Source organism: Fukomys damarensis, unplaced genomic scaffold (assembly GCF_012274545.1).
Source record: "Fukomys damarensis isolate Sample0158 unplaced genomic scaffold, DMR_v1.0_HiC HiC_scaffold_21, whole genome shotgun sequence".
In the NCBI taxonomy this organism is placed as follows: domain Eukaryota; kingdom Metazoa; phylum Chordata; class Mammalia; order Rodentia; family Bathyergidae; genus Fukomys; species Fukomys damarensis.
The window spans coordinates 11,128,077-11,143,430 of NW_022900933.1; the positions used below are offsets into that span (position 1 = coordinate 11,128,077).

General features: G+C 37.9%; 1 protein-coding gene across 2 annotated transcripts in view; it reads left to right on the forward strand.

Annotated features, from left to right (window-relative positions):
• The window catches only part of Rad51b (RAD51 paralog B), a 756,475-nt gene that overhangs the window by 47,255 nt on the left and 693,866 nt on the right, over positions 1-15,354 (forward strand). For both annotated transcript variants that reach the window (XM_033766940.1, XM_033766941.1), the window contains exons 6-7: positions 7,884-8,003; positions 9,183-9,366. In XM_033766940.1, the coding sequence (XP_033622831.1) occupies positions 7,884-8,003; positions 9,183-9,366 (304 nt within the window). The remainder of the gene's footprint in view (positions 1-7,883; positions 8,004-9,182; positions 9,367-15,354) is intronic.

Consider the following 15,354-nt stretch of genomic DNA (forward strand, 5'->3'; position numbering starts at 1 on the left):
AAAAAAAAAAAAAAGAAAAAGAAAGTAAGGGTTTAGGGTGGAAAACAGAAGAAGAATAAATAAAAAATACTTGACTTTAGAGCATGTTAAGGAAAATAAAAATAAGAAACAAACTCCTGCAGATCAGGTACTTTAAAAAGCATGTTGGAAAAATTAGTCATCTTTTGTGTTTTTTTAATTAGTCATATTTTGAAAGCAGTGCACTAAATTTGTCTTTCAGAAGATTAAAGAAAAGTATGCTATCCATGCTTTTTTATTATAGACTGCAATTGTACCCCCAGACTGTTTTGACAATTAGCTAATAATGTATTCTGGGCCTAACCCCTGAGATACTCAGGACTGACTTGGGGAGAGAATGCTTTCTCTAGGCATAGTGATGCATACTTATAATCCCAGCACTCTGGGAGGCTGAGGCAGGAGGATTGCAAGCTTTAGCCCAGCATGGGTAATTTAGTGAATTAGTGAGTTCATATCTCATAATAAAGAAAGGGCCAAGATGTAACTTATTATGGAGACCATGGGTTCAATCTCCAGTCCCTCCCTCAAAAGGGTCTGTTTTTATTTGTCTTATCTATTGCACTTCTGCTTAAAATCTGATAAATGCTTGAATAAACCTTGAGAATATGGACAAATAAATGAATTCAGTGATCCATTTCCATATATACTGGGCTATGAGAATTTTGGCAACCATGAGAATTCCAGTCTATATGAATTGAAAAAAATAAGATGTTGTCACTGTTAGGGATAATTAGAAAAAGATGGAACTAGGGGTTAAGAGGTAAAAAGAAAGATAATATAGATGGTAATCATAATACAGGTTCTTGAAATAAAGCTTTGGGAGGAGTGTTATGTTTCATATCTAGATGTTCCCCTAAAGTCTTACATGCCTAGTGTCAGGGAGTTTTGAGGTGATTATGGGGAGGTATAGCTGGCTTGTGCTTAGGAGTGTTACTAGGTCCTGGGGTGCTGAGGTCTTTGCTTAGAGGTGTTACGTAGGCCCTTTCTTTCTTGAACAAAGAAGCAAAACAAGCAAAATGGCAGCAAAGTTTCACATTTATTAGAGGTAGAAAAAAAGGCAGGAAAAATTAAAAGTGAAAGGTAAGAGAGAAATTGGCTCTGCAGTGTGAGTTTAGGCCAAGTAAAAAGGCAGGAAAAATAAATATAAAAATATAAAAATGAAAGTGTACCCTGGGGTAGAGGGCAGGCTGATGTGAGGTGGCATGTAAGTGAGCTTTTAATGGTTACTTTCTTCTTTTCATTCATTTTCATGTTTTCCCACACTGCTGTTACACACACATACACACGCACGTGTGGACACACATACCCAGATTATCCTAGCAAAAATCTGCTAGGCTTTGTATGAGAAGTCCATATATGGGTTCTTGAGAGTTGTTTTATGCATGTGTCCTAGGATTTTGTAATTAACAGGTCACACCTATTCCCCCAGCCAGCTTTGCTGTGCCCTATTTTATTTTTCTTAGGGTGACACATACCCTCATAATTCTTTGTGGGTTTGCTGAGGGAGTGGAAGTCTCTGTCCTCTATAGCTTTTTCCAGCTGGATGAGGTTGTAGACCCTACCTAGTAGGGATTACGTGTTCTTCAACTACATTGGGGTGTTGTAGCTCACTAGCTGGGTTGGAGAAGGGGAAAACAAAAAAACCTGTCAGAAGACAATGAGAAAGAGTTAGGGACAGTTAAGCTGCCTGATGGGAAAAAGCAACTTTACTCTTAGTCCAAATACGAGGAGCAGGTTAGATTTCCATTCTTATGGAGGAGAATGTATGTCAGAAAGGAATGTCAAATAAATTATCAAAAGTCTGAGAACCATGACCTTAACAAGATCTTGTTTACTTATCTGTAGCAACACTGGAGTCTTGCTCTTTGAAGAGAAATCTTAAGTCTTCCAGAGGCTCACTGGAATAGTGTTTCCCTTTTGGGTAGTTTTTTTTTTTTTTTCCTTCAGATAGTTCAGGTGGCAATGACTTTATTCTAGAAAGATGAGTCCAATTATCTATCTCTACCCCCTTTACTGCAGTGGGTGTGGCAAGGATCCCTAAAGAGGGGCCCTTCCATTTGGCTTTGGCTTTAATTGGTCTGCAGGAGTCTCTTCTCTCCAAGGTTTTATGAGCACTTGTCTCCAGGGTGGACACTAGGTGGTCCCCGTGAGCCAGAAACTGGCAGGTCTCTGTTCCTATACATTTGGATAGCCTGTTGTACTTGGTTCAATCAATAAGTTATTGTAAGAGCCTTGTGGTCTTTGGGTATACTATCATATCAGAGGATCAAAATGTCTTCCTGTGTAACATCTCAAATGGGCTCAATTTTAGCCCAGTTTTGGGCATGCTGCAAACTCTTATGAGTTCTATTGGCAGTAATTTGAGCCAGCACTCTTGGCAAATTTTGCCAAAGCTCTTTATAGGGTCTGGTTGGCTCCTTTGACCTTTTCAGAAGATTGAGGATGCCATGCAAAATGGAGATAATACTTTATTCCTAAAGCTTTTGCCACCTCCTGAGTTATTTAAGAGATAATAGAAGGCCCATTATCTTGATGGAGGGACTGGAGTAGACCAACTCAGTGGATGTTTTCTTTAAGGAGCACTTGACTACCTCATTAGCCTTTTCTGAACAGGTACAAAAGTCTTTAAGCCATCCTGTAAAGGTGTGAATCAGGACCAACATCTGTTTAAATCCTCTACATGGTAGAAAGTGGAGAAAGTCTAATTGCTGGTCCTTCCCAGGGTATGTCCCTCTCCTCTGTACCAGTTCAAGTAGAGGAGGTGGCTCGGGCTTGCCTGGGTTGTTATAGACACAGAGTGGGTGAGCTTTACAGCTATCAGGTGGTTACAGCTAGTACTAGTCCTGTGAAAACTTGAGTGATCATTTCCAATGTAGCATTTCTTCGCACATGGAAAAACTATGAAGAATTTTATAGCGTCCCACTGTGTTGCTTGGGGAAGGGCCAGTTTGTTTTCTGAATACCACCAGAGCCGCTTTTTAATTCCCCCTTATCCCAAGGTCTATTATCTTCTGGGGAATATAGACTGATTTTAATAGTTTTTTGGGAACTGGGAATAAGGCTAACATCTTATGGGGATGTACAGCTTGACTTTTTGCTTTCCTGTCAGCCTTTTGCTTTCCCAAGGAGACTTCAGACATATCTCTTTGGTGCTCTTTACAGTGCATGACTATGATCTGCTTGCGAAGATGGATTGCCTCTAGGAATTATAAAATTTCCTGCTTGTGCTTTTTATAGATGATTATTTATTAGTTAGTAAGCTTCTTCTTTCCAGAGTGCTGCGTGGGCATGTAGAACCAAAAAGGCTTTTGTTGGAATGTGTGTGTGTGTGTGTGTGTGTGTGTGTGTGTGTACTTAACTTTTTGCCTTTTCCTAATATCAATGACCAAGTAAGAGCTATTAGCCTTGCCTTTTGAGCAGAGGTCCCTGGGGGAAGAGGTTGAACTTTAGTGACCTGTTATGAACTGACAACCGCATAACCTGCCTTTCATTGTTCTTGGACAAGCTACTTCTGTCAGTGAACCATGCTTTCTCATAGTCTTGAGGGGCAGGTCACTGATGTCCTGCTGGCCTGCATAGGTGTGAGAGATTACTTGTTCACAAAGAGTAGCTGACTTCTGGACCTGTAGGCATCCAAGAGGCAGGATTAAGATTGTGCAAGTTTTTTGTTTTTTGTTTTAATAACCTCCAGGGTATCTAAAGAGCAGGATCTGGTACTTAGCACACCATTCCCTTGTTAACCACAAGTAACCTTTGGTCTTAAGAATCACTTTGACCTGATGGAGTTTAGAACTGTCCTAAAGTCTTCCTCTGTTGACATAGCTGTAGTTGCTATTACCTTTGGGCTGGATGCTTATTCAGCAGCCATTCCATTTCCTGGGAATTTGTAATTAACAGGTCATGCCTATTTCTATGTCAGCTTTGCCATACCCTACCTTCCTGTCTCGGGATCGTGAGTTTTTAGGTGGCCACATTGCCTCTCAGTTCCTCTTTCACTCTGTTTCTGGATTGTCATGAGGTCAGTAGCTTTCTCCACCTGACCCTCTGACCATGTCTTCTGGCCATGGAGCTAGCTGACTATGGACTCTAACCATGAGCCAAAATAAACACCTTCTTTAAATTGTGGATGTCAGGTATTTCATCCCAGCAATGAGGAAAGTGATTAAGATAGTGAAGGCTAAGTAAAATGGATAAAGAAAAACAAAATGTGTCTTAGAATTACAAATGGAAAGGAGTTAATAAGTGTGTCAGAAAACCTGAAAATCTGGCAAGGCAAGAGTTGGGATCAAGGACCCTGGAAGGTAGGATTTAAGACTAGAATTTAATGTGATGGAGATGGACATTCCTGAGATGTAATGAAATCAGAGAAGCTTTGAAAATAGGAAGAAAAAGGTATAGTCCAGCAGAGGAAGCGCATATTACTCAAATAATTGCCAAGATGTGTCATGCAAGGAGCCAGACCTCTCTTCTCTGTTCTTTGTGCCACGGTTCAAGACATATAGGCAGCTGTGCAGAAATTTAGGCACAGTTTATTGTAAAGCAGATAAAGAGGATTATGCCTCCAGAGATGGACGACAGAGCCTTAGAGGAATCTGTACTGCGTAGGAATTTAGATATCTTTTTATGTACACAAGAGTTACTCCTGGGATTCAGGGGAACTATGGTGGATATGATGCTTATCAACGTTTTTTAAGAGGTTACTTTGGAATTGTACATTGTCATCCTTGTTCTTTTAGATGGTCAGTCTTGCCTCAGGGGCCTTACTCATGTAAGAAGCTTAAAAAATAAATTTATAAAATAAAAAGTTCTAATCTTAATCAGAACCCACCTAAGGCACAGAATTAACAGTTAACTCTCCTATGACTTCCAGATTCATATACATTTTCTTACTTATATGGAATATTGGGGTCCATATTCTTGATCCCCTCATAAGAATAAAGTGTATTAACTGTATCAGTAACCAAAATGTGATTGAATTCAGCCTTCTCCTCTTCAATAAGTGATAATTCCTTTCTTCCAGATGCTCAACCAGTTAGTCAAATTCTTTAACCTTCTCTTTTGAACTGTATTTAGAATCAGTTATTCTAATCTCCTGATCTGTCATTTCCCTAAGCCATGTCACCACCAAATCATCTCTTACGTGGACTCTGACCCTAACTGGTCTCCTTTTTCTTATCCTTGTCCCCTCAGTGATCTCTCCTCATTTTGCATCTAAAGCAATTTTTAACAAAAAAAGTCAGAGCACGTCAGTCCTGCTCCTAGGCCTCTCACTTTGCCAAATAAAGCCTGAATAAAATACCACGGAACTAAAGGTTTGACATGATCCTGGCCTCTGGATAGCTGTTTCACTTTATTTCTTTTTATTCTCCCTCTTGTTCCCTCTACCTACATTGTCCTCAGTGCTCTTCTTCAAACAGACCAATGCATCTTCTTACATATGGGTTGTCCTGTTAGCCTCACAGTTCATTTTCTCATACTCGTTAGGCTTTTGCTTAAAATGTTACCTTATAAATAAGGCTTTCTAGACCACTCTATATAAAGTAGCATTTGCTTCTATTGGTCACATTCTTGAGATTCTGTCTTTCTGCTATAGTATATTTTTATTATAGCTTGGCATAAAAAAATATATATATATATTTCATTTCTTTTCTTTGTTTTCTTGGTGTTGTATTGCCATATACTCAGCTTCTAGTTCTGGCATAGAGCAGATCTTCAATAAATACTTGTTGAATGGATGAATCTTAAGTACATCCTATGAGATGAACACTTTTTATAAAAAGATAGCCACTAGATGGCACTGTTTTCAAACTCATGTCCTGGAGGGGGTGGGGGTGGGGAATAGGGTTTTGCCCTAAAGAAAATGTATATTTGTATTTTCTCAGTTTTTTTTTTTAAATAAAAATCATTTGGAAATGCTTATAGAAAGCTGCAGCATACTGATGTATAAATAATCATTCAGTACAGTTATTTGGCGTGATAGCTATGAATGAAGGTAGTTCATGTTCATGCACTGCCTGCCATTTGACCATTCTCAATCCACTAGTTGAAACCCAACTTTCTGCTGGAGGGCAGAAAATTATTTTTGTCTTTCAGGTGTGCCATTGTTACCAATTGACTAGTTATTCCCAGTTTGATTCTTGATCACCTATATATCCAAACTTTGAGAAACTTCCATGTTTCTGTCAGAATTTTCTGGTCAAAGCCATACCTAAGCTGTTAAAAATTGGTGTTTTATTTTTTTAAACTTACTTCTCTAATGCTAAACTCAACAAATAGCTGCCCTAGTAGAGGAATTTGCACATTTCTACCAAAATCCTCAGAACTTTCCTGTCTACTTTTGCTAAGGCAATACCATTTTTTCTTGCTTCCTCACTTAATTCACCCTCTTCTTCCATTTTAATCCCTATGCCTCTCTAAAGTATTTCTGAATGGTCACCTGATACACCTTCTTCTCACCGTGCACCTCTTTTGATATTATTCTTATTTCTGAAGTATTTTTCTCTTCATGTTCAACTTAATTGTGTTTTTTCCAGTTTGTTCAAAATATATTTTAATAAAGTTGTTGACTAGTTTTATTTCTCTCTTCTTTTTTGGTTTTAGGTTTCCCCCTTTCATTTCTGAGTATAGCACATGTAAGGAACTTACTTTGTTTATTTCTTTAAAGTTCTCAGCCTCTTGAACTGTTTAGAAATTAAAACACTGAGCTTTTGTACTTTGGTGTAGAAATGGAACATAAAATATAGGATGGTTTTAATATTTACAATCTCTCCCTCAGTCTGATTGGATGGCTAAGTGTAGGGTGGATAAAGTATCATTTTAAATGGATAACAGTTATATCCAAAGAGTTGTATTTTCTAACACTTTGAATTGAAATATTTGCAATTTTTAGTAATGGTCTCTATGTCTTATTTTATTAATGATGATACTTGTCTCACCTTGTCATTCTTTTGTGCTTGGCTTACCCATATATTAGATATAGCTTTGAAATCATTGAAATGTTGAGATCATTTTTTTGTTTACTAAGAAACAATTAGGTGGTATTGATTTGTTTAGGTAATTTTCTTTTTAACCAAGGAACCATTGGGTAGCATTTATTTGTATGAATTAAGTTTTAATTGAGACAGCACATTTTTCTGGAATAAAACATGGAGATATTACTGATACCTTATTGTTAGAATGATGATATACTATACTTTTCAAGTATACATTGTTCATTCAAGAAATTAAAATAATTTTTATTTTCTAATATATCTTATAACTAGATAAAATATTTATTTTTTTAAAACAATGGCAAAGTTTATTTGAAAAAGTAAAAGTAAAGAGTTACAGAGAAATTAGTTCTGCAGAGCAAGCTTGGGCCAAATAGAAGAGAAAAAAGCAAGATAAAAGTACATGTTGGAGAAAACAGCAGGCAATTTTGAGGAAAGCCTCAATAGCCTAAAATAAAATTATAAAAAAATCTATTCTCTGAAAAATCTCCAAGATGTTTGCTGAAGATTAGGTGAGAGCTGGGGATTTAGCTCACTGGTTCCATCGCCTGCCTTGCAAACACAAGGACCCGAGTTCCACCCTTGGTACAAAAAGTAAAAGATTAGATGAGACCTATTGCTTCTCGGCTTTTTGGCTGAGTTAAGATTAGACGAGACCTAAAATGCCTTGCTGATGTTATGCTTTGACTGCCAACCTCTGTTAGTATTTATTTAAAAAGGAAAGCTTGCATTTAAAACTTGTATGTATTTAAAGGTATTTGCTTTTATCTGCTCTATTGATAAAGCTCGTATTTCTCTAGTAAAATTCATTAGCTCAGCATTGTGACTTCAGATATCATTGACTATTTTCTCTTGTGGTACTTTTTTCCCTCACAGACTGATCGAGATAGCAGAATCCCGTTTTCCTGGATATTTTAACATTGAAGAAAAATTGCTTTTGACAAGTACCAAAGTTCATGTTTACCGAGAGCTTACCTGTGAAGAAGTTCTACAAAGGTATGCTTTTTAAGATTTTAATATTTAAGTAATACTTTGAAGATTTATTTTTAGTCCTTTATATTTTCAGCTTCTGAATAGAAAAAAATTTGTATATATTAGGATTATGGGAAGTTTTTCAGTTTTCTTTTTTATTTTCTTTATTTCGTTTATTTATTAACTTTTTGAACTATTTCTTTAAAAATAAAAAAAGGTAAATGAATAAAATGTTTCAGATTATTATCAAAGTGGTATTTTAATTATCTATTGCTTCATTAACAAATTACTTCAATATTAGTTTAAAATAGCACACATATTATCTTTTGTAATTTTTTTTGGTTGAGACAGGGTCTCACTATGTAGTTGAGTCTGACCTGGAACTCACTATGTAGCCCAGGCTGGCCTCAAACTCACAGCAATCCTCCTGCCTCAGCCTCCTGAGTGCTGGGATTACAGGCGTGCACCACCATGCCCAGCTTCTTTTGTAATTTCTCACAATTAATTATCTGGTAGTGGCTTAGTTGGGGATTTCTGTCTCAGAATTACTCAAGAGATTATAGATAAGTTGCTGGCCATGGTTGTAGTCGTCCTAAGACTTGATTAGGCTGGGATGTCTGCTTTCACGCTCACTCGTGTGGTATTTTGAAGTCCTCTATTGCTTACTGTGTGGGCTTCTCCATTGAATCACAACATGGCAGCCTGCTTCCCCCAGAGTGAGTGATCTGAGAATGGGCAAGTGAAGGAGCATCTGAGGTGCAGGTTGTAGTCTTTTATAACTTGCTCTCAGAAATGATGTCCTATTATTTTGTCATATACTATTAGTCACGCAGATATACTGTTAGTCACAGCTCTGGTACAATGTGGGAAAGGCAAGTATATGGCATACTAGAAGGTAGGGGTAAGTGGAGCCATTCTGGAGACTGGCTACCACAATTAGTTTTACTCGAGAACTGGAGCTTTCGTGGTATAATAGGAGAACCTCAAAATTCTGCAACTTAATGAAAATATTTTGCTCTTTTTCCAGGAAATATGCAGTGTAATACCTGAGAATAAACTATATTTACTGAATTTCTGCAGTCAGCACTATAACTTAGGGAAGAACAATTTGCTGGTGTTTTAAAGTTGATTAAACATTGTAATGCTCTATTTTAAAATTATATTTTAAATCTGTCTACCATTTTACAAATTCTGCTGTTATAGGATTGAATCTTTGGAAGAAGAAATCATTTCCAAAAAAGTTAAACTTGTGATAATTGACTCCATTGCTTCTGTGGTCAGAAAGGAATTTGATACACAACTTCAAGGCAATATGAAAGAGAGAAACAAGTTTTTGGCCAAAGGAGCATCCTTATTGAAGTATTTGGCTGAGGAGTTTTCAATCCCAGTAAGTTTTTCTTTCTTCTTTCTCTTCCTTTTATATTCAGTTCAGTTATAATGTCCGGTAGTAAAATTGGTAGATGTGAAACAAATGAATTTTCTTTAAAAGATAGCATAGTTTAATTGCTATAGAAAGTATCAGTATTTTCTTGAATTAGTTCATCTCCTGAATGAGTTGTACCTTGGTTCTTGAACTTGATTTTTTTCCATGATTTTGGTCACAAACTGAGTTGGATGGGAACTGAATCAAATTCAGTGGTTGGGTTCAATGCTGACCTTATGGGAAAATTTGTCCTGGTTTTTGTCTTGTTCAGTTGGCAACCAGAATCGTGGAGAAAATTGAGTTTGTGAACCCAGGTACAACTCTAGTTTACTCTCTCCATAATTCATCACTTGGGAAATTTGTCATGATTTGCCTTTTAAAAGATTCCATGGTCAACTTTTTTTCCCATCTTGTCATTTACTCATTGTGCATGTTTTATATCATTTGTTACACCGAGATAGCTCTTCAGTAGTAAAACTCCATGAAATTTTCCAGGTTTATTTCTATAGAGTTTCTTTTTCTTTTCCTTCCTTCCTTCCTGCCTGCCTGCCTGCCTGCCTGCTTGCCTTCCTTTCTTCCTTCTCTCCCTCCCATCCCTCTTTCTTTCTTTTTTTCTCCTTTTCTTTTTCAATACTGGAGATACAGTATTACTAAGCCATATCCCTAGCTGTTTATAATTTTTATTTTGAGAGAGGAGTTGCCTGCATTGTTCTTGAATTTGTGATTCTTGTGCCTTGGCCTCCCCTGTAGCTGGGATTGCAAGCTTATAACATGACATTTGGCTGAAGTTTCTTTTACTGCAGTAGTTGTAAGTTTTATACATAATTTGGGTTGATTTTCTGTGTTATTTTGTTCAGTGCTGTTTTGTACACAGTATGATTTAGTTTGCTTCAAATAGCAAGTGCTCGACCATCAATGAATGCTGGGGTACCAGTAATGAAAGTGCCATTAGGCACAGTTGGCATGGTACTGTGATTAGGAAGTATGAAGATGAGGGAATGTTGGAAAGATTTGTGGTGAATAAACTACAATATGTAATTGTGTACGGAGTTTCACTGCCATGATCAGCACGTGGAAGAGTATTCTTGTTTGCTAGCATCAGCAACACTTGGTATTGTTGGGCTTTCCAATTTAGTCATAAGATAAAATTTGGTTATGATTTTTTAATTTTAAAATTTCTTTTTAGAAAATTAAAATCTTGGATCTTTGTAAGATAAAGAGTATATTGTGAATAGCTTAAACTACTATTCAGCCTTCGAGATTTATAAAGCCAAAAAAGAAGTCAAGGGAGAAAATATGACATAGGGAAAGTTCTACATATTTAATATTTTTAATTCAAAATCATGTGGTCAAAAGTTTATCTTGGGTGGTGCACACTCATCTTTTAAATTTTCCTATAGTTGGTTGAAGTGATAAATTTAAATTCATGTTTTTCCTTATTCAAGGAGAATAAGGGAATCTAAAAATATTTTATAAAGATACTTGATTAAATGGAAATTTAACTATCTACTTATTTTATTAAGTCACACAGTTGCTTGACATAAACCCATGCAAAATATGAAATTCTCTCTCTATTTTAGTGTTTTTTGCTTTTATTTAGGGTGAGAAGGAGGAGGGAGGAGGAAATACAGGGTGCAGAGGGGCTGAGGTCAGGTGACATTATCTTTCTGCTCCAACCAGAGTACTGTCATCCTTACGGCAAGCTTGCCTGAAGGGCATGTGTTGCATTTGTAACAGCATCCGGGACTGTTGTGTTCAATTGGACAGATCATGGGCACCGGCATCACGTGAGCAGGTCCGGCTGTGTTTCTAAGGGGAACAGGCAGAGATGGCCGCCTGGCTCCAGCTGACTAGGCTCATCCATTGGCTGTCAGGGGAAGCAGGGACGGAGGACAGAAGACTCATCACAGGGACAGTGACCAGACACTTGCAGCGGGAGGAGGAGGAGAGTGATGAGAGACTTGGGCAGGCCAGGGCTGGAGATTCCAAGTAGTCCACCCTTTGAGAAGGGATGGAGGAGTAAAGGCTGATGGGATGGAGAAAAGAAGACGAGCTAGGAAGCTACGAGGGTGGAGGTGAGAGAGAAAAGTGCCAAGTGCTCCAGATGAAGCAGAAAAGCATCTTCCAGTAAGACTGCCCTGTCCAGACACCACTGGACACAGAGAGTGACAAAAAGCTACTCCAGAGTTCCTAAGTTGCTTCCTTCTCTGGTTCCACACTGGTCACAACACAGAGCCCAAGCAGCTGTCCCACCAGCGGTGACAAGGGCAGACTGGGCACAGCCAATCCGCTGCACATACACAAGCTCTCTCAGCCAGGTCTCAGGGACACCAGCAGCTCCTGCAGGCAGGGGATGGGCTAGGGACTCTCAAAGTGATTGAGGAGCCGGAGTTCTGCACTTTCCTCGGAATGATGGAGCCAGGATGACTTCCTTCTGTTTTTGACTTTAAAACAAGCCTAGAGCACAGTTGCTCTCAGCAGCCTTTTGTGAGGCAGCTCTGTAGACTCGGGCTGTCTTTTGGGGGCACTAGGCCTCTCTAAAACCACAGGCCTATCTCAGTTTGACCCCCACAAACCCAACCAGGACAGCTCCCCATGACTCTGCTTTTGGGACCACATTCTTTGCTGCAGCCATAGATGACTGATGTCTAGGAGTTCCTGTCACTGTGATTTAGTGATGAGCTGGGTGGGACACCGCAGGCTCCAGAAAGAGGAGGAAAGGAAAGTCACAGGTCAGGGAAGCCTGAGAAGAGGAAGTGAATGGAAGCAGTGGCCTCCGAAGCATGAGGTGGGGGACCCTGAAGCTCAGCATGCTGATGAGCCCTGTGGTGGGTTCGCCGCTCACGCCATGCTGGCCAGCGTGGGGAATGACAGGGATTGTACCTCCACAACTTTTCCTTTCGAATAGTGATTGCAGGCTAATGCTTTCCACTATTTTTCCTGAGGTGTTTTATCTTTCTGAGAAAGGAACTCTGCTCTTTTTTTAAAAAATGTGTTAGGCTTATTGGCACATTTTAGATATACAGTATGCTGGCATTCATCATTGGGAATTCGTACCTTTACATGAGATATCTTGGCTCTTATTTTTTTTTCCCCATTCCTCTGCCCTTCATTCAACCCCTCCAGCCCTCCCTATTTACAAAGATTTTTTTTCCATTTTTTCCTTTTCTTATATTTATTCCTTTTTCTTCTTTCCTTTCCCCTTCCCCTCCCACTTTCCCTTCCCCTTTTGACTTTTGCTTTCTATTTCATATCTATTACACGTTTTGATCCTTATTTTCATTTTCAGTTTTCACACCAGAGAGACTGGTATTTACATATGTGTGTCTTAATAATTTCACTTGAGAGTATGGCCTCAATGTGCATCCATTTAGCTATAAATGTCTCTAGTTCATCATTCTTTATGGCTGAGTAGTACTCCATTTTAATAAAAAAAAAGCCCACATCTTTTTTATCCAGTCTCCAGGTGATGGGCAACTAACTGCACTGTTTCCAAGTTTTAGCTATTGTAAACTGTGCTGCTATAAACATGGTTGCACATATATTGCTGAGGTATGGTTCTTTAAATTCTTTTGTAAAGATACCCAGCATAGGGATAGTTGGGTCAAATGGGACCTCTAATCCTAGTTCTGTGAGGTATCTCTATACTGATTTCCACAGTGGTTGCATCAGTCTGCACTCCCTCCAACAGTGGAGAAGGGTTCCTTTCTCCCCACAACCCCACCAGCATTTGTTATTGGCTGATTTCTTGATCGCAGCCATTCTTCCTTTGTTTTCATCTGCATCTCTCAAAAGACCAGTGACATTGAACATTTTTTTTCACGTTTATTTGCTGTTTCTGCTATTTTTTCTGAGCAATGTCTGTTCTTTTCAGATGCCCATTTTTGGATTGGGTCTTTAAATTTGAGAGGTCTGATTTTTTTTTAAGTTCTTTATATATTCTAGATAGTAGATCTTTGTCTGAGGAGCAGCTGGTAAAACATTTTTTCCCCAACTTGTGGGTTGCCCCTCCACTCTGTTGGTGGTTTCTCTTCCTGAGCAGAAGCTTTTTAATAAAATGAGATCCCAGTAGTTAATTGTGGTAGTTCACCTGTGACTGAAGTTTTGTTCATGAAATCTTTTCCTACGCCAGTGTCTTAGAGATTTCTACCTAACCTCCAGCCGGCGTAGTGTTTCTATTTTAACGTTTAGAGCTTTGATCCATTTTGATTTTAGTTTAGTGTATGGTGAAAGATATGCTTCTAATTTTAATCTTTGGGCAAGTTGAAACCCAATTTTTCCAGCACCCATTTATTAAAGAGGCTATCTTCCCTCCAGTAAGGGTGTTTGTCTCCTTTGTCAAAGATGAGGTAGCTGAGTGTGTCTGGAGTTGTTTCTGCATCTTCTAAACTGTTTCACTGATCCTTGGTAATAGAGCTTTCTAAAAGAATAGGTACTTTGTATCACCACATTTCTCTGTCTTTTCCTTATTTCTCTGTTTAGAGATAAATGTAGAATATGCTATGTTGTTTTATAATAATGTGGTATTGGTATTCTGACAGGTAAGTATTGGCTTTAAAAGCCTTTGAAAATACTTCTTTTAAGAAATGTCAGAATTTTCCTAACCTAATTAACTCATTTAAATGGAAAATCATGAACTTTTAAGCTTTTGTACTATACTTTGAATAAGTGGCTTCATATGGAACTAAATTTCTTAAAAACAGTGTGTTATTTTCTAGTTCATTGTACTTTTCAAATTAGCAAACCTTGTGCTTTCTTGCCAGTCCTCTAACATGGCAACAAACGCTCCTGCCTCAAGGATGTAAGAGTCAATAACACTATATAGAAATCCGTTGTTTTTTCTATATGGGAACCCTGACCAGTTGGAAATTGAAAGCCTGTACCATTTATAAGAGCATTAAAACATGAAATACTTAGGGACAAAATTTTTTTTGCTAAAAACTATAAAACAGTGATCAAAGAACGTCTCTTGTTTTTGAAATGGGAGCTTGCTGTGTTTCCTGGGTTGGCCTCAAACTCATCTTCCTTCTGCCTTAGGCTCCTGAGTAGCTGGATTACAGGCACATGCCACCATGCTTGGCTGAAAAAGAGGTTAATACATTGTGGAGATTTACTCTATGCTCACGGATTTGAGACTCTGTAGTGGTGCTGGTGGCTGTAGTCCAGTGGTGGAGTATGTATGTGCTTAACCTGCTGAAACCCTGAGTTCAGTCCCTAGCACCAAAACAAAAAAACAAGCAAACAAACTTCAACTTGTCAAGATATCAGTTCTCTTCAATTGCTGTTTATATTCTGTACCCATTTTGAATCAAAATCCCAGTATGCTATTGGTAGAAATCAAGGTGGTTGTGAAATTTATATGGAAAAGCGGAAATTGACATTAACCAAGAAAATTTATGAAAAGGAGAGTATAGCTAGAGGACTCAAACTTCCTGATGCTGGAATTACTGTAAAGCCACAGTAATGAAGACTGTTATATAAGTGATAGGATAGACCCCTTGATTAATGGAACGGAATATAGTCCAGAAATAAACCCATAGATTTATAGTTAATTAATTTTCAACACAGCTATTTAGGTAATTACATGAAAAGGGCCAGTTTTCAACAAGTGGTGATGGAACAACTGTATATCCATATACAAAAAACAAACAAAATCTTGACCAGTTCCTTGCATCATTATATAAATATAACAAAATGGACCGTGTACGATAATATAAAACCTAAAACTATAAAATTTCTAGAAAAAAAAAAAAAGCAAAACTCCTTGTGGTCATGGGTTAGGCAAAGATTTTTCAGATAAGACACAAAAAAGCCTGTTTATAAAAATCAACCTTTTCTGTTCTCTGAAGACATGTTAATTTTATATTTTGCTAACTCAAAATATAAAGAATAGTCAAAACTCAGTAATAGAACAATCCAGTTTTTTTTTTTTTTTTTTTTTTTTTTTTTTTT